This window comes from Pleuronectes platessa, chromosome 24 (genome assembly GCF_947347685.1).
Source record: "Pleuronectes platessa chromosome 24, fPlePla1.1, whole genome shotgun sequence".
Taxonomy (NCBI): Eukaryota; Metazoa; Chordata; class Actinopteri; order Pleuronectiformes; family Pleuronectidae; genus Pleuronectes; species Pleuronectes platessa.
The window spans coordinates 6793855-6813567 of NC_070649.1; the positions used below are offsets into that span (position 1 = coordinate 6793855).

General features: G+C 41.8%; 2 protein-coding genes across 2 annotated transcripts; both read left to right on the forward strand.

Annotated features, from left to right (window-relative positions):
* Positions 1–3184: 3184 nt before the first annotated feature.
* On the forward strand, positions 3185–3913 carry s100b (S100 calcium binding protein, beta (neural)). Its single transcript, XM_053417459.1, has 2 exons — positions 3185–3328; positions 3764–3913. Exons 1-2 carry the CDS (start codon positions 3185–3187, stop codon positions 3911–3913), a joined length of 294 nt encoding a protein of 97 aa, XP_053273434.1.
* Positions 3914–6089: 2176 nt separating this feature from the next.
* gucy1b2 (guanylate cyclase 1, soluble, beta 2) lies at positions 6090–16852 on the forward strand. The gene is made up of 20 exons (XM_053417460.1): positions 6090–6279; positions 6871–6934; positions 7588–7629; positions 7814–10583; positions 11240–11313; positions 11405–11499; positions 12301–12461; positions 12623–12722; positions 12860–13038; positions 13133–13223; positions 13484–13587; positions 13675–13776; positions 13900–13993; positions 14074–14270; positions 14349–14472; positions 14554–14702; positions 14837–14983; positions 15335–15489; positions 15949–16130; positions 16276–16852. The coding sequence occupies exons 4-20, from the start codon at positions 10581–10583 to the stop codon at positions 16443–16445; spliced, it is 2127 nt and encodes a 708-aa protein (XP_053273435.1). The 5' UTR covers positions 6090–6279; positions 6871–6934; positions 7588–7629; positions 7814–10580; the 3' UTR covers positions 16446–16852.
* Positions 16853–19713: the final 2861 nt, after the last annotated feature.

Here is a 19713-nt window from a genome sequence, read left to right on the forward strand (position 1 = left end):
CTGTTTTTATGATCTGAATCTCAATGAACACACAATTTTATATTTATGTTAGATGAGTTTGCTGAGAACTTAATGATACAATGCTGCCATCTAGTGGTCATTTAGCATTACGACAAGAGCTGTAGAAACAAAGGCTGGACACCATTATAATTATAATATCTTTATATAAATATTTATTTCCCTTAGTTTATTCCCTCCAGAGGGATTGGTAACTCCTGAACTGCCAAAAACCACAAGATGAATAATGAGGAGTAAAGATCAGAGGTCACGACCTCCTCGATGTTAGAAACAGAAGAGTGAATTTAAGATGGAAAAATGAAATCCTAAAAGAAATGGGAAAGAACAACAACACTAGTAACTTATACGTATGTGTTTGCGTTTATGTGTGTGTGTGTGTGTGTGTGTGTGTGTGTGTGTGTGTGTGTTTTTGTGTGAGCCTTCCTGTGTGTTATTCTCAGGTTGACCCATGATGCCAGGCGGTGACTCAGCGGCCTGGCAGACCTTCTCCAGACCAGCGGGAGGCAGTGACTGGTTGCCACAGGGACGGCTGGGTTCCAGGAACCTGGCTGGCTCTGGGGACGCCCCGGGGCGTTTGAGGACGCCATCTCCCGGGAGCAAGTATGCCGAAAGAGACACAAGAGAGGAGGAGAAAGAGACGGTCACTATGAAATATCGAGGTGTAAAATGTGTCTGGGGTTTTTTTGTTGGGGAAACTTTCTTTTTATTGAAAATACCTTTTGTTACCTCATTCACTTGTTTTAATTCAACCTATGTATCAACTTCTCAGGGAGATAAACCAAATAGATCTTTCTTATATTTTAATATAAAAAACACATTTTCTTCTTCCTTCCTGTGGTGGTAAGATAACGAAAAATTTCTAGACTTAAGTGAAAAAAAATTACCTTTTTTATAAACCCCAAAACTATTAAACTTCTTAAGCTTTGTGCATAAATATTATATTCGAAATTAAACCTCTGTTATGTCACAACTGTGTCTTACATTCAAGTCTTGTAATATTGCAACAATAATATTACTTTTAAGTCAATGCAAGCTTTTGATCTATTATTGAATCCAATTCATTCCATTTGACACCAAAGAGACCGATTGAGGAGAGAGAGCCATGATGGATGAGGCTCTCCCCCCCCCCCCGGCTGTGTGACTCCAGATTTCGGCCTGTCTCCCTTGCACAGAGTTTCAGTGTTTGGAGCAAACAATGACACACAGTCAGTAATCATGCGCGTGAGGAGTGAATGTATTTATTATGGGACAAAGAAACAGTTTATCGTGTCATAAATGGAACTGTTCTCCAGACTGAAAATACAGAGTGGATGGAGGTCAGAGAGTGCGGTGGAATTCAGCACATTGACACACACACACACACACATATAAACAGTATATTTGTATTTTGTGCTTCTATATTTGTCCTTTATACCATCAATTTAAGTTTCACATCGTTTTCTTTGTGTGAATCTAATCAATTTAAATTGCATTTTAAAAAAACATTTGAGTTACTTTCCCTAGATACTGGATAAACCTAATATAGCCCTTTTTCGAAGCTCCATATGTTTGTTTACAGCTAGAAGCCCCGGGACATCTGCACTTCAGCCCGTTTGGCCGGAGCAGCAGTGTTTGTGAGCGTCGGCCACACGACTGGATGACTCTGGCAGTGAAAAGGCCGTGTTCATTAACATGCACGAGCATCCACTTCCTCTGAAACGGGCCTTTGTCGCCCAGCAGATGCTGCGACACAGGGAAACGAAGCCAGGGCCGGATCACAGGGGGAACGCAGATGGAGAAATGCACAGGGAGGTGTTTGGCACCTTTTACGCTTGTTTGTCCGTGTCATCGAATCTTAGATCCCATCACAGGTGCTTGGCAAGGGTTTGTAAATGTACTGTACCTCAACAAGAGAGGACCTGCTGCTCCTATGGGTCATTCATTATTCAACAGTTCCCCGTAATGGTGGGTGGAGCCTCTGTCCCGCTAATTCACCCTCTCGACCAATCGTGAGTGAGTCTCAGCAGTCAACCACGATGTTTCACCTTATTCACAGAACTTATCAGGAACCAGCTAAAAAGATAGAAACTACGTTGATGTGTACTTGGACTATTTAGTTTGACACATGTCCCATCCACTGACATGGAGGAGAAAGGGATTAGGACCAATGTAGTGAGGCCAGCCAGCAGGGGGCGATGTGGATCAATTGGCTTCACGACATTGTCCTCCATCTTTATATGCAATCTACGATTTCCCTGAATTCATCCATTTCACTCATTAAACCCAATTAAAGTATCATGAGTAATATAAATATAGTATTTTCTCGTTATTAGGAACAGGGATCGTGTTGTTGCACATGAAGGTTTTTAAGAATCCGATCAGTGCTGCAGCAGTGGAGTGAGGGGAGGTGGACGGACGGGATTGGTCAGCGACAGACTGGCTGACCTCAGCACTGCCACCCACCACAGTGCCTCAGTATAAAGGCTGTGGTCCATCCTCAGCCTCGGCTCTCTGGATACTCAGCACACAGCTTCTGACCAGGCGAACCCTGAGGTGAGGTCATCTGCATCATCATCTAGAGGAAATGAGAGGAAACTCACTAAATATATTTGTTTTTGTGCCATTGTCTAAAGATTGATTTATTTTAAACTTGTGATCAATCATCAAATAGTTTGTGCTCTTTATCTCATGTTTTTGAAAAGTGCATGTTAGGTATTCTAGAAAGATTTGATGACTCACTTTGTTGTACTCTCATGCTAGTAAAATATGTTTAGATGGAAACATTTGAATTTGCCAAAATATTCTTGATAATTTAATCAAGTTAATTTGAAGTCTGTGTAATATTATATTTATTATTTTCAGTGTTTGTAACTTTTTATCAACAAAACACAACTTACTAATTCAACTATCTATACAGTGACATTTTGAAGTGGATACCGCTTCAAGCCTTTTTTGAAAGTACATGTAATCATGTGAGACAGTAAAGTTTTTAAAATAATTTCTAAAAACTAAATTATTTTCATGTAATATCTGCTAAAAATATGATGCAATAAGATAATGAGCTATTCCTAAATGGACATTATGCCCAGAAAGAAAAAAAACGGAATTTTACCTCTAGAAATTGTAGCGGCACAACAGATTTTGACTCTTTTATTCATTTTCATGTTGAAAGAGAGAAAAAGTCACAATGGCGATGACCGACCTGGAGACCTCCATGGCGACCCTGATCGTGGTGTTTCGCAAGTATTCGGAGAAAGAAGGAGACAAACACAAACTGAAGAAGAGCGAGCTGAAGGACCTGCTGCACGACGAGCTGCCGGATCTGATGACGGTGAGAAGTCCGAGGAAACAGGGTTTTGAATGAGCAGAGAGAACATGGAGTATATGCTTAAACTAATCTAGTTTTCCAACCCTTTACAGAGGTTGAATTAGAACTTCAGTTGAAACTATAAAGAGCTACAGTTCATTATGGATGAGAGTTTGTTAAGTTGTTTAGGGGACAAAAGATGAGTTGATAAAGGAAAGAAATATTTGAAAGGATGAATAAAAGAACAAAAGGACAGAAAGAAGATAATAACCCTGACAGTAGAAGATCAAGTTAGTAAAAATACGTTGAAACAATTCTCTATTCGTATTTTTCATATATGACTTAACTCAATTTGGAGCCATTTGTATTTGAATTCAAGATATTTTGGTTAAATCGTGTCACTTGGATTAAAGCACGGATATCTATGTGGTACTTGTCCTGATGTGAACCCGTCTGCAGCACGTGAAAGACCAGGCCGAGCTGGACTCCCTGATGGAGAGCCTGGACACCGACGGCGACTCCGAGTGCAACTTCCAGGAGTTCATGACTTTCGTCTCCCTGGTGACCGTCTGCTGCCACGAGTTTTTTTCCGAGCATGAGGACGAGTAACGAGGCGGTGACCTCGGACGGGATTGAAAGAGGGGGCTTAAGTAAATTGTTGCGAATAAAGAAATGAAGCAAGAAGCCCAGGCAACGCAGAGCCTTCTCGACACCCGGGCAAAACATGAATCTTGGCTCTCTTTAACAACTTTTAGATAGTTGATTGGCTAGTGAAGGATTAAACATGTCTCTCTTCTGCTCTAGCGGTCAACCTTCCTTTCAGTGTAAAATCTATAAATGGCTAGCAGATTTTGAATGTGGCTAGTTATTTTTTTTAATTCACCAATCATATGCGTTTACAAAATCTTAGGAGGCCAAAACAGACGAGCCCTAACAGTCACTTTCTAGAAATCCCTGCGTGTGAAAGACCGAGATGGTTAAATACACTTGATTGGCTTATAGAAGTTTCTTAATCTCTTGTGAGTTTGAGCTGCTCTCGCTGCTAATTTGGTAGAATCCGGTTGAAAATGTGAAAAGTGTCCGGTACAATTGCGAAATGGCTTGCAAGTTTCTTTTCGTTAGGTAACTGGAAAACGAATAATATACATTTTCAAATGTTGAGTTGGCTGCTTAAATAATCCGAAAATGTTTCTTGTAGACTAGATGAGTTTTCCCTCCAGCTGTGATGCTGTTAAGAGTTTGAATCCCGTAGAAACTGTCAAACAATCTAAAAACTCTCCATGCAGAGAAAACGTAGCTCTGAATGTGTTAATCAAAACAGTGTGGAACAGAGAAGTGTCTGTCTGTCTGGTGAAGATGTTTGTTTTGAAATGTGCAGATTTGCTGGTTTGTTTGGACGTGGGCAACATGATTAAATTATCAATGTGTCACTGTGAGTTTGTCTTTTTCGGATGAAACTAATGCTCTTATTCAAAGGATTCGTAAAAATCAAAGACTGAATAAACATGGACGTCTCCACTTTATTTTTGGCCTATGTCCCATCTGCTAACACGGAGGAGGCAGGGTTTATGTCTATGACTATACTGCAGCCAGCCACCAGGGGGGGATTGGCTTCACGTTTGTGGAGCCATCATGTCGTCCGTATTTATCCAGTCTGATGAAACTGAACAAGCTTGAGGAAAGTAAAGAAAGTAAGTAACACATTTTGCTTTATAAGTCTAAATAATGAACAGATGTTTCCTGGTTAACAAACAGAAATCAGAAAGTTGGAGAAATCAGGACAAATTCAAAGAAACAGTGGTTTCGAGCAGGATGCTCAACAATCATTTTAACAAAGAGATGAATGTTTGGTTTTGAATTGCTCCAATTCAGTTTTACTTCAAGATTTTATGTGGGAAGAAGATTGTTTTTTAAGTGTTTGTTAGGCAATTCTCTATAAAAGTCTGGTTTTGATAACAACATTTAGAACTAAAAAGTGTGACATTGCTTTGACATTAGTCAATAACATTAGTGGGGCCATTTCCCTTGTGAGTACATGTAGGGGGATTCAAACATGTGCCTTGAATTACTTTTACCCGGTGACGCCACATTTACAGCCCAAATAGGAGAAGTCAACATTTGGCCTTAAGGCAACAGCAGATCATATTCCATCTTTTTCTTTATGTTCCACGCAACGTCACTCAAACAACACTGAGGGGTGAGGGGAAGCTCCTGTCTCTTGAAACCAGAAGTCACTGTATTTGGAGGAAAAGGAGGGTGGAGTCGAGGACCGTGCACGCCCACCGACACCAGCGACCTGTTCCCATTGGATGGTACCTGCCACCAATCACCGCGCACACGCCCCAACGCATGGTGTTTTGTGTATTCCATTCTAAATGGACCATAATTTACAAATTGAACATGAGAAGAAATAAGTGAGAAGTAGAGTCGGTCCTGCAACCAACTGGAGTCGCCGCCTACTGGTCATTTGTGAAAGTGCATGAAACCAGTTCCCTCTCACAGGCGAGTGCATTACAATTCATTTGCACAAAACTTAAACCACATGAACCCCTCACATATCCTTATTGATTTATCCACACAATGGAATCACACGTGTCCCTTCGGCCTCCACATGTCCCCGAAGTTAAGACACAGCCTTATGCAAAACTATAACTAGTATTAATAACCAGGCGGAAGGAAAGATGTTTAAACACACACAGGGTAATTTATGTGTGTGTGTGTGTTGTCCAGCGTATGATGTCAGAGGCGTTGCCAGCTGCACAGTTTCAGACATCTGCAGGCTGTTTAGCATCTGAGGGGGAGTCAGCCGCACGATTGGCCGACAGGGGAGCGGGACTGGACCCTGGGGACTGACACCACACCCATCTGAGTGTGTTTGTGTGAATGTGTGTGTGTGTGTTGTACAGCACATGCTTCCTCTTCATCTTGTTGTTCCTCTTGGTGAATGAGGAGCTGCCTGCAGATTCTCAGAAGTGGTGAGTTCTCTTTTTTTTTTTACCCATTATACAGATTAAAGTTCTATTGTTGTCTTTTGTGATATTTTACTTGATGCATTTTGCAGAACAAGCTCACCTCGACACCGACAGCCCATTACAGATGTTGTATCTTTGTTTCTCCTTCGGTCACATGAAGTAATGAGTCAGTAAAGTCATGTTTTCAGTTAAGAATGAAAGCAGACTTATGTAAAAGGAAATGTGTAAGAGGAGCGTTAGTTCTATCCTCTTTTTGTTGTGGTAATAATATTTTATTCTGGTTAACAGACAAAAACTCTGTGTCTGTTTTGGTGCATTCCACATTTGTTTACTGGTTCCGATGTGCAGCTGTGAGCAGCTGGATGACAGAAACAATCTCTGACACTTCTGATCCAGTTGTGGTGTCATGATGCAGAGGCATCAACCCAGGGAGACGCTTGAGAGACAATGTTGTAGTTTACCCTCCCCTGAAAACTATTTGTTGCAGAAAATAAATGTTCATGGTGCTCAGAGGATGATCCCTAGACTTCTCCTCTGTACCAGCAGTCACTCTTTCACAGTCGTGCCAAATAACCTGTTTCTGTTTCTGTTCAGGTTGATGTCAGCATGGAAACCCGTTCACTGGCTCCGGAGGCTGTGCCCAAGATACTGATGCTGGGTACGTTCATGAGCGTTCACGTAGACGACCTTATGTGTTGTGAGCGTAATTTACACACAACTGCCGATAACTTCTGTGGAGTTATTTGTTTCTAGAGTTCCTTCTTTTATCAGCTTTTAAAAAAAATCTTTAGGGTTCAGTAAAGTTCTGATTAACTCATCAATATGTGATCAGAGGAGAAAATCCCAAACTTAATGTAAACACACACAGCCTCTTCTGGCCCAGCCGAGGTGTATTGAGCAGGGAGTGTCTTATCAGCCTGGTGCCAGAGAGGAGCATGGGAAGGCCTGTGACGCCTCCAGGGTCTGTCGCTGTGGAGATAAAGGCCAACACACCGATACCAGCTGGTCCTTGTTTCCACAGCAGGGCCGGAGAACAGCAGAGTAGGGCCCGGCTTTAGTTTTACACCTGAAAAGTATATTTCTAGAAACGAGAGGCATTTCTGTTTTTCCCCCAAATATAAACTCTGCTGAAGGAACCTTATATTTTAAAACTTTTAATCTCCTGTCCAACAGTATTATTTATCACTTTTGAGAATCTGCGTGATGGTTTTAAGTTTAGTTACAAAAAATGTCAACTCAGATTTAAAAGCTGAACTAATGAATGAAAGCTGATTTAAATTTCTACTTTGAAATTAAATTTTTGTTTTACAGACATCAACTCAGACAAAGGAGAACTTGCGGCCTTGATTGGAGGTAAGAGTTTAACTTCAGATTTTATCAGTTAAATCAGAATTATTTTGTTTAAATGAAACAAAGAACATCTATTTCATTTGTGGTCCTTAAAGCAATTTCTTTGTTTTCATGCCTCTGTATTTCCTGTTTAATGTTGTAAAATATGTGTCAGGTTTTCATGTTTTTTGTGATGTCCTCCTTGCAGGGATTGTGGGTGCGGTGCTGCTCGCGCTCATCTGTGTAATGGCCGTGTTGATGTGGTGCCTTTTCCGACATAAAGGCTCATACAGCACCAACGAGACGGACGACGATGACGATATGGATGACGACGACGAGGAGGTGTTTCAAACCAACGAACCTCTGACGGTTGATGAAGATGAAGAAAGTAGGATAGAGACTTGATGGGGAGCAGTCAGGGACAAATTAGTTTTTGTAGCTCTTTTTTATAGTTGTGAGAAATGTAAGGTTTTAATTTCTTCAAGCTGCAAGACGGAAATTTGCACTTTGATGCAACCAGATGACAGAAAAATGAATGGTATGGCAAAGCTGGATTTAATGTGTCTCGATTTTAACGCTTTAAAAACATAAATCCAATTAATATTTCCATTTATTTAAATTAATGAGACCAAATGTAAAGATTAACTGCAGCATTTGTATGACTAACAGCTCACTGAAGGTTGATAAGAATGTATCCTGAAGTGCAAAGGATCTTTAACCAGCGACTTTAATTTTTCTTTTGCCTTTTTTAGTTAAAATAAACTGGCAGGACTTTTATTATATTTATTGGAATCCAAGGCTGCATTCACTTACCTAACCAACATTTTTAGTTTACGTTGGTTCTCAGTCCTCCAGATATTCATCAGTGTGAGATACTTTCAATGTCTGCTTTGGCTGATTAACTTTAAAATGAACGTCCACACAGAACTCTTCAGAAAACCCCATTCACCACAGAGTTGCATGTTAAAACCTCCACCCGCCACCAGATGCTGCTGGTTTTCTCAAACGTGATAAAGCAAGACTCTTCAGTGCCGGTGTTTTTTTCCACCCTGGTCATATTTGTGATCATATTTTAAGCTCTTAACTAACTGCAGACTTGATGCTGACTAAGATACAACTGTCATGAATCATATCCAGGAAATTATCCATACCAAGAAATGTGTAAACGTTTAGACCAGAGAGTTGATGGTAATCTGCTTTTTTTACTTATTTTTACAAACAGAGAATGTTTTTATTTTAATAATGGATAGACTTAGACATTTTTAACTGCTTACATATAGCTATTAAAATACCCTGTGCACTTAGTTACATTTTTATAATAATAAAGTTCACACGTTTTTGATAAATTGTATTTCTTGCCTGTTTGATTTATAAAATGTTGCAGCTCTGCCATCTAGTGGTTAAAATACAGTACTGCACACTTGATTTTCAGCTCTCAATATTTATTGCTGCACCTGACAGAGTCCTTCAAGCATTTACTCTTTTATACAATATATTTAGAGTGTTTCTAATGGTTAATGATGTGAAATAGCTTAAATTGTTCAACTTCAAGCGTTACATCTTATTAAAGATATTTCATGGGACAGGTCAAAAGACAACATTAAAGAAAAGTCCTGTTCTTCTTTGATATATTAAGAGATTTAAATGCAGCAACAACATTTAAAAGGTGTCAATTTCCAACAAATTGGAAGATCACAACACAACTAAATCTTCTTCTTTCGTCAAACATAATAAAAACTGAGCTAAAGTCCAACACTTCTGCCTGCACCTCATCTGTGAGTGTGAACCAAACCACTATATATACCCACCCACCAAACATGTACGCAGCTTCCTATTGGATAATTGCATCTGTCAGTCATCAAGCTCCCTCCTGTCACCTGTGGCTCCACCTGCCTTCACTTTGGCAGTAATCAGTATCATGTTGTGGTTCCTCTCATTGTCAAACAGGAGCTTTAAGTTACTTTAATTACATTTTATTTTATTGTTTTTAAATGCATCCTCTATGAATCTCCTCTTTGTTCAGTACAAAATAAAGCAGGAACTAATAACCTAAACGATATAAATATAAAAACAAAATGCAAGGATGACAGCAAAGCTTGTGTCTGTTTTTAAAAACAACAGGAAGCCCAACAAAAGATCCATGTAGAAATCAAATAGTTCACAAAAGGTTTCAAATAGTTGGAACACAGAAGTCCTAAAAAAAGCCTCTTCCTCCAAATCATATCAAAAGTCTTTAAAAGATGATCCTGCCACAGAGACCAGCTGCAGCCATGGAGGGGAAATAACTGACACTGGTTATTCCTAGTTGTTTATTTAGTAGTGCATTTTGTTTGTAAATTCGTATCTATTTAAATCTATTCTTGGTACAGCCTCCATGATTCAGAAGGTAGACAATCCTGGATATTGGTTTTAAATTGTTTTTGTTTTTTTCTGGGAGAGGAAGCAAATATACTGAGAACGGTCTGCAGACCTGGTAAACACCTTTTTTAATTTAAAAGCTGCAAACACGGGGTTTCTTCAAAAACATAGACGGTGGAAATATTATTTGTGAATCCTCAAAGTGTGAAAATGAAGTTAAAATATATAACGTAAATATGTAGTAATTAAAAAGCAGAAGTCTCTGTGCACAATATATCCATTGTGTCGTCTCAAATGAACGTTATGAACATTATGCTCTGACGTCTTTCTCACATCTCTCCCTCCGGATGTAGAACCAGTTAAATATCAGACACAATGATGACAGTCAATTTAACCAACTCCCACTAAACAACGGAGCAACACTTAACATCTCTGCCTCCACAACCACCTTTAAGAAAGTGTGTAGAAAGTGACAGGCTACTAGAATGGGTGGGAGTTGAGCTCTCCACATGTGAGGTCGAGAGAGAGAGAGAGAGAGAGACAGAGCTGTGTGGAGTCTCTACTACATTTGCTCCTTCGTGGTTGTAGAAGTCAGGAAGGTGACGGCAGATACAGAAATGGTGAGTAGCTCCTATTTCCACAGATTAATAGATGACTAATAATTCAAATTAAAGGGTTGTTTAGGCAAATATTTAACATTGCTGAAAATGTTGGTGTGTTGCACTTTTTAATTCAAAAGTCTCCTTCAGTGTAAGAGCGTAAACATTTCATTATACAAGGGAGCGCAGTGACACAGTTTCCCACATATTTCGTTGTTGCTGATTTAAAATGCAGCTTCTGAGAAACTACTTTAAAATATTGAAATGTGACACAAGCGGTTGTTGATTGCTTGGGAGGACAGCTAAGTGGGTTGTGGTATTTTGACATGAAGTTGCAGCCACTGATGCATTGTGTGTGTTGATAACTTACAAGTGCTATTCAAACTGTCTGTTAACACAATCTCTACTCAAGCTGATAAATATGAAATAAAAAATGTAAATACTACATTCGTCAGGGCAAATGAAGTCTCATATATTAAGTTTTATTCAGTTATACAAAATTACAACAGTACATAACACACAGCATGTCAGCAACAAACTAAAAGCAACAGTTTTATCGGAGATCATCTACTTTGTTTTTAAGGCCTTTCTATTATGAATGTTGTGAAGACAAATCCTAAATGCTCATTAAACAGATTGTGAAACTGAGCTAAAAGAATTGTTTGTGTTCTCTGCAGTACGGGTTCATCAACAGCTGCCTCCAGTCCCTGGTGATGGAGAGATTCGGCCAAGAGACGTGGGACAAACTGAGGTCTGCACATGTGTGAGAATGGAAGACAACTGTAATGATGCTGAAGACTTTATGCTGAAATGTCAAAACGCCTGTGCATGTTTTTGCGCAGCTCTCTACCCGGGGTCCAGGAAACCTTCATGACGTACACGGTTTATGATGATATACTGACGCTGAGCCTGGTGGGGGAGGCCTGCTCACTGCTGGGTGAGACTTCAAACTCCTCTGTCCATGAGATCCATGATGAACAAAAGCTTGGTCAATGGGAAAGTTTGACTTCATGGCTCTTATCCAGAATCAGTTTTCTAGTTGTCTAATTCACTTTGTTCTTTAGTCTACAGTTGACCTGGACCATACTTTTCTCATTTGTCCATTTCTTTCATAAATGTAGGAGCTGTTGTATTTGCTCTCAAGTACAGTATCTCATATTTATTGTAAATAATATTTTTTAACACTTAATCAACGCATGTGCAGTGGGTGCTCGAGGTGTGAAAACTGCTCGTCTCTGTGTTTGTGTCAGTCGGGTGTTAACAATGTCCCAGATGAAATCCAACAGGTGTCGCCCAATGGACATTTACACAACTGCCTCAACATGGCACTAACTAAACACTACTGCAGATGCAAGCTCAGACTCCACGAATCTGACCCGGTTTGATCTTTGCAAAGCAGAGCCGCTCCAGTATTGGCTACACATAAATTATTCCTTGACACATATGGATCACGTTTGACAGACACATGGATGGATGGAATCACCGGGACCTCTAGGGACAGATGCATAAAACATAACAAGAATTGTTTATTCACAGAATGTCAACAGCTCCTCCTATGGGTCTGATTATCTGGACTGTATATCCTTTTGGGGATAAGGCTGTAATTGAATATGGGCTCAGCACCAGCGCTTTAATGAGACACACACATGTGCAGTGGGAAGCCAGAGGACAAACTGATAAGTGCAACATGGACTCAATGCCTCTAATTCCGTGACAGGGTTTGCTTGTGTGTTTCCAGGTGTCTCCGCGGACGTGTTCCTGAAGCTCTTTGGAGAACACTTCTTTGTCTTCTGTAAGAAAGCGGGATACGACACCATGCTCAGGACGCTGGGGGGAAATCTGTTTGATTTCATCCAAAATCTGGATTCTCTCCACAGCTACCTGGCTCTGTCATATCGGGTATGGACGCGTCAAGTCACAGCTCATTTGTGGAGCACAGCCAACATTGACAAAAGTGCTGCGAAGGCTTAAGATGAAAAGAAAGATATGAAATGTAAAATGCAAAATAAAAAGGTTGAAGATGTACGAGTTTTTGTTTAAAGGGTTGTGTTTTTATACAGGAAATGAATGCACCATCTTTCCGAGTGGAGATGACAGATGACGGGAATATGCTGCTTCACTATTACTCGGACAGGAAGGGTCTGCACCATATTGTGCCTGGTAAAGAAACAATATCTCACTCCACTGCATTCATCTGCATCTGATCTTGTATGGTAAATATTTAAACGTATTGATCCAGTGTCGGTTACTTCTTTTCATTCCTGTCCCACCCCCCCCATGTGTCCTTCCTGCTGCAGGCATCATGGAGGCGGTTGGCAGAGACCTCTTCGACAGCATAGTGACCATGGAGGTTCTGAACCAATCGGTCGAAGACGAGCGGACGGGGAAGAGGGAGCACGTCGTGTTCCTGGTCAAACAGACCAGCGGAGCCTGCAAGAGCACAGTCCAGGTCCTCTGCAGTCATAGAGAGGCGAGTGTATATGTTCTGTCTTTATATGGAATGTGTATATTATGTATGTTTCTGATTCTTGGCCCACTTATGGTATGTGTGATCTATTCCCCAGGAGGAGTTTTTCAAACGAATGAGGGACAGATATGTGTCACTGGCCGGGAAGAGGGGCAGCTGGGACCTGATCAGAGCATTGGCTCTCTCAGGAAAAGGTCAACTCGATATGTTTGTTCTTAGAATTAATCTATTAAACAAAAACAAGCCGCTCTGACCTTATTTCCTAACCTGGGCTGGAGAGGAGGGCTTAGCAGACAGATAATCAGTTGAGTAAACAGCTTCGTGCAAGACATGAAAAACAACTACATTGAAATGAGTCTGCTGATGCCTGACGGAATGGAGTTATGTTTACACGGTATATATTAAGAGTAGATTATCCAGCCACGATTTAATTGGTGTTTGATTTACTTCCTAGGCAGCCACCAGAGCACCTTCAGTCCATGTTACCCAGACAAGCTGTGGATGGAAGAAAAATCGTTCTGTAATGCTTTTCCCTTTCATATCGTCTTTGACAAAGATGTAAGGCTCCATTCAACTCTGTGGAAGTACCGGAACTGTATATTTGTATTAAATTAATCGGCTTATTGTTTGTTTGTTGGTGGACAGCTGAAGATAAGGCAGACTGGCGTGAACATACAGAAGTTTGTTCCGGGTCTTCAGGGCAGAGATGCTACACTGGACCAATATTTCATCATTGTACACCCACAGGTAAAAGATGGTATTTATCTAAACCAATATGGCAAATATACATCTCCTCTTCCTACACCTTGAAAACCATGAAGCCAGAAATATCCTGGGTTTGGCTGATTAGAGATTTTCTCTGTCCTCCAGGTTACCATCACCATTGAGAGCATCAGGAAGTTCATCAACAGTCAGTTTGTCTTGAAGAGCTGCAAAGACACAAACTCCAGCCTCCAGCTAAGAGGTGACCCTCCACAACAATACATCAAATACATGTAAAATATGACCTAAAATGCGAACCCCCTGTATTCATGTAATCTGCAGGTCAGATGTTGTGGATGGATTCCCTCGGCTGTATGCTGTACATGTGTTCTCCGAAGCTGAGGAGCCTCCAGGAACTTCAAGATGTTGGCCTGCACCTGGCGGACCTGGCCCAGCACGACGTCACCAGAGACCTGGTTCTTCTCAACCAGCAACGTCTGGCTGAGATGGAGCTGACCAACCAGCTGGAGAGGAAAAAGGTAGGACAGTCGTTTTTTTTGCGATAGTATATGATCTCTGTGGTGTGATGCACTCTACAAATCTGACTGTGTCCCCAGGAGGAACTAAGAATCCTGTCTCGGCACCTTGAGGCTGAGAAGGAGAAGACGGAGACTCTGTTGTATGCCATGCTTCCACGTCATGTAGCCAATCAGCTCAAAGATGGCAAGAGCGTGGAGGCGGGTAAGTCGGCCTGCAACCACCCAGTTGTCCATATCGTACATATCCGGCTGTTGCTATGTTAAATGGTTTTGTCTTTTCCAGGGGAGTTTGAGGTGTGCACTATTCTATTCAGCGACGTGGTGACCTTCACAAACATCTGCGCTGCCTGTGAGCCCATCCATATCGTTCACATGCTCAACTCCATGTACTCCAGGTTCGACCGCCTCACCAGTGTACACGACGTCTACAAGGTATCATCGCCCCTCTAACATTTGTCCTAGTCTTTTTTGTTTACTCGCTGAAGACCTCAGCAAAATTACGATCTAGAGGGAACACACAAGTATAGTTGATTTATAGAATAAAAGGTTTCTTCACTTTCTCAAAGGTTGAAACTATTGGTGATGCCTACATGGTGGTGGGTGGCGTTCCAGTCCCGACAGACACCCACGCTCGCAGAGTGGCCAACTTTGCTTTGGGTATGAGGATAGCGGCCAGAGAGGTCACCAACCCTGTTACCGGCAAATCCATTCAGGTGAGTGGGTCAAGTGGTTTTTAATCGGACTTGACAGAGCTGGGTAGTAGCTCTCGTTCCAACCCAATACAAAACAAGTGTATAAGATGTTTGATCTGACTTGGTAAACTCATGCAACTGGTATCTCTCAGATCTCCTGTGAACCGACACTACTTTCAGTCCAGACAATGCTATAACGCTGGTTTATTATATAATCCACTTGAGAACTTTACCTCATTAGCTTCCACTCTCTTCAGGCCTCTGAGAAGAAAGTGTGCATTATCCAGAATCAGGGCCACATGGGACCTCCCATTGTTTTCTTGTTCTGGGGCTTGTATTTCTGTGCTGACACGGCGTTACTGTGGGTTTCAGATCCGGGTGGGCCTGCACACCGGCCCGGTGTTAGCCGGCGTGGTGGGGGAGAAGATGCCTCGCTACTGCCTGTTTGGAGACACTGTTAACACGGCCTCCAGGATGGAGAGCCATGGACTACCGGACCACATTCACCTCAGCCCTTCCACATACAGGTTTGTGTGTGTCTGTTTGCACGTATATCTTCTCCCACTGATTCTGGCTCCCTGATCCATTCCCAGGTATTTGATGATCCTGAGCAATAATAATGATAAACTTTATTTGTATAACACCTTCCAGACAAGACTTGCATCTGGAAGTACACACATGTTAAATGGGATTCTATCCTTAATCGTTTTGCAGTTTTTAGCAAAATATCCTCCATATGTCTTATGTTTTTATTATTATTATGCCAAGTTGTAATGCACATGCACACATCCAAGGCAACTCTCCCTATTACCCCTCATTTATTTTATCATGAAATGTCTGAGCTGCTGTTATACACCTGTCATCACCCTGTCAACTCAAAGGGTTGAAGGGAGGGGGGAGGGGGGGTAAAGGATGTTTATTTGCCAAGCTGATTTCTCGCTGTCTGGGCCCACGCCTCCTTCCTCATCCCCTCACGCGTTCTGCAGTGAGCTCAGAGATACCGGGTTCAACATACAACAGCGCGGGCAGATCGAGGTGAAGGGTAAAGGCCTGATGACCACCTACTTCCTGCTGGGGAACCTGTCGGCTTCCGAAGACGACATCATGGGAAGGGAGGCCGGGAAGACGTGTCTCTACAAGGACGTCCTTCACGGCCAGAGTGAAAAAGGTAAAGAGGAAATGGTTGACATCATTCTCAGTATGGGAAGCTCAAATCATACTACTGTGATTCAGGTTTATAGCTCACACAAACACAAGGAATCTGACATATGGTTCGCTGATGGTTCACTAAATTTAAAACGTCTTTCATTTAGACCCTGACAAGGACCCTGATTCAAGAGCCGACACGCCCCCTGATGGAACCAGTGGCCCACCCGCTGTCACCCCCTTCGCCTGGGACATCAGCCCCCCATATGCCACCGACGAGAGCAGCATCCACACACCGGAAAACCACTTCAACAGCAGACTCTGTGTTTTATTCTGACTGAGGATCCCTGAAGTTTGACCTTTACAGATTCTGTCTTTACAAATCCCTTCTTGAAATATTTATTGTATGAAAGCTTTTACTAAAGTGTGACACTGACAAATCCTATTTTTGTATTGATGTCATATTTCATGGTTCAATTTTCTCTGCCCATGTACCATTGGGTCACTGCAACCCCACCAAGGAGGTTACGTTTTCACCCCTTCAGCATTGTTATGTGTAACAAATATATTTTAATATTATTTGTGTTATATAACTGCAGATATACATAGGCTAAATTCCTCATGCAATTAATAATCTACGAAGACAGATAAACAGGCATTTGAGTATCTGGATTACAGTTGCCTGTGTTGATGTATTTGGAGATAACGTTTCATTGTTGTTGTTTTTTTTCTTGTAATAATTAGTATGATGTGTCTCTCTGTGTATGTCCCTGTTTATTAGCATGAAATTGCCTGTCCTGTGAGAGATGGATATCAGTGTAGGGTCACTGATAATCGCTCTGCTCCATTTGCACGTCCATTTGTTTGGTACAGCCCACAGATGTGCTTACAAGATTAACTGTTGGCTCTTTCACACATGTACAGAAGGTTTTCCTCTCTTCGGGTGTACCTCAGTGGGATTTTCATTTTCAGCATGAAGGTCAGTACAGTCATCCCTAAGGTTATTACACCACCATGTGGTGACTGAGTTGAAATACATATAAAAACCGGACAGTCATCGATGTATAAAAACAATAATATTTCTAAATAAACACATCACATGAGTGTACGTGTTGTTGTGAGGACGATAAGAACCATGACAGGGTTCTGCACCAGGTCGGCTTTGTTTGAGCGACTCGTGGGTTGTACAGTGAGAGTGGCTGCTTCAGTTGTGTGTTTCACATTCACACACTTCATCAGCTCAGCAGCCCTGCTGACAGAGAGGGGCCAGGAGCGCTGCTTTATTAGTGTGCAATTTTAGAAATGACTTAAAATGGCACATAAGCACATGAGTAGTGTGGGTGCACGCACACACACACAAACACACGTACGCTCTGTCTCTTCACTGTAGTGGGTTGTATAAGATGATAATGGCTGAGCCAAAATCAGCCCACTTCAGTCCATAATGACACGTGGTGTGTGTGTTTTGTTGCAGAGGTGAGTAGACCATAGAATTTCTTATGTAAGCACGTCAGCCTGAACAGATACAAACGCACATTGTTACCCGTGCATGGAACAAGAAGTGCGTTCAGCTCTTACAGTTCTTAGAAATGCATGAGCATCCTTTTGTCACAGCAGTTGAATTAGATCAGATGCTGGCCTCAAGTTTCAAAGAAAACATTACCTCCCAACGCATTAATAAATTATTAGAAGTTTATATTTTGTCCACCCCCTCCATTTGACGGAAGGAGATAAGAGAAAAAAAACCTCTGTATAATCCAGTACAGCTCAACACCTTCTATTGGTGAATAAGCTATAATGAACATTTCATAGACTGTCACTGGTGTCCCATTGGATTACATTGTAGCCACAGAGACAAACTGCAGATCCAATTTCTAAAGTTTATACACCAACAGTTATAAAAAGAGCTTAAAATACCCCAAATTGCCCTTTAAACTCGGCTTACACGTGTTGGAGGTTTAAGTGCAGCCTTGTATTCTTTAGCTGTGATGCTTCTTCCACAGCATGTCAAAGGAAACATGGGGAGGATGGTGTTGAACACACTGTACATGACCTTGGTGCTGGTGGCCCGTTCTATAGCTCATTGTCCATTTAAGTGCCTGTGTCCTTTTAGGACTGTTCCACATCCCTGGATAAGGTGGGCCTTTTTCCTTTCTCCCTGAAATGGATGTCAATTTCCTCTGTTGTGGTCGGATTCAGCTGCAGGTGGTTCCATCCATCAATTCATTATCTCCACTAAATCCTCTTGCGGGTGGCACAGGGGGGGGCGGGGAGCCGATCCCAGCTGACTTTGGGCGATAGGCATGGTGCACCCTGGCGGATCTCCAGCATAATCACAGGGGCCAACGTACAGAGACTTCCCACGCACAATTAAACTCCGATTAATCTGACCTCGATCTGCAGAAATGCCACAGAGAGACGGGGAGAACATGCAAACTGAGCACGGGAAAAACAAGGTTGAATAACGTCAGAAATCATCCAACGCAGATCAGGACAACACCCAGCAGATCAAATGAGGATGTTAGATACTGTGTGACACTGAACAAATGAAGAAGGGTCAAATTTTACACTGAAAAAATTAATGTTGGAGCATCTGTGTACGGGTAGAAAGCTCAGGCAACACTTTGGGATTGTCACTCACTCCCTCAACTTCCCAGCTCCCCATCTCTCACTCATGTTACAGACGAGGGCTTCTCTCGGGCTGGAGAAGAATTCCCTTGTCGGAGCCGTATAGTATTTCTTCCCTCTTGTGCCCCCAGTTTGTTCCTGTGTTCCTGTACGCTGGATTCCCATTTATCATGCACCAAAACCCCACAGTAACTTTTTTATCTGATTTCCCTGACTTTGCCGCTGCTGCGTTTGTCGAGCACGACAAAGTGATTATGTTTGCTGATTTTAATTTGCATGGAGATGATACAACAAATCCCCCGGCGAGTGATTTTCTTTTTTTATTGGTGTAACTGAAGTCATCGGGCTTGACACTGGATGATTCTATCTGTGATCTCAGAGGCTTTTTTATCTTTGATACCATTTTACATCAGACTCTCACACACTTTAAAATGACGCCTCACTGGCAGTTAGTCTTCAGCTGCACTTTCTTCTTCTTCTTCTTCTTCTTCTTCTTCTTCTTCTTCTTCTTCTCCTCCTCTCTGTGCTCAATCAAAGTGGGTCATCATCTTTGCATATTGATGACACGGTTAAACACTTTAATGATATATGTGCATCTGCTCTAGAAGCCGCTGCCCCTCTCAGGACCACATCGGTTTCTAAATCCGCCACATCCCCCCGGATAAATGATGACATCCACATCCCCTTTACGTGGAACACCGCATGCTTGTCCACTGCACTTAAATGAAAAGACTTGACGATCCTGCTGAATGAGGAATAATTAAACACGTGCAAACTTCTTCTTTTATTCATCTCATCGCCTCCAACAAACACAATCGTAGTTTTTCTTTTTTTAAACCGGCTGACCCTCTGTTAAATAGACCAGCCTCCGGCAAATAATACCCACCAGCCAGACTGTGATTGTGAGGATTTTTTCCAGGTAGATAACTAAATAAATATCAACAGAGTAAGAGCATCTCTCAACACCCCCCAGCCTC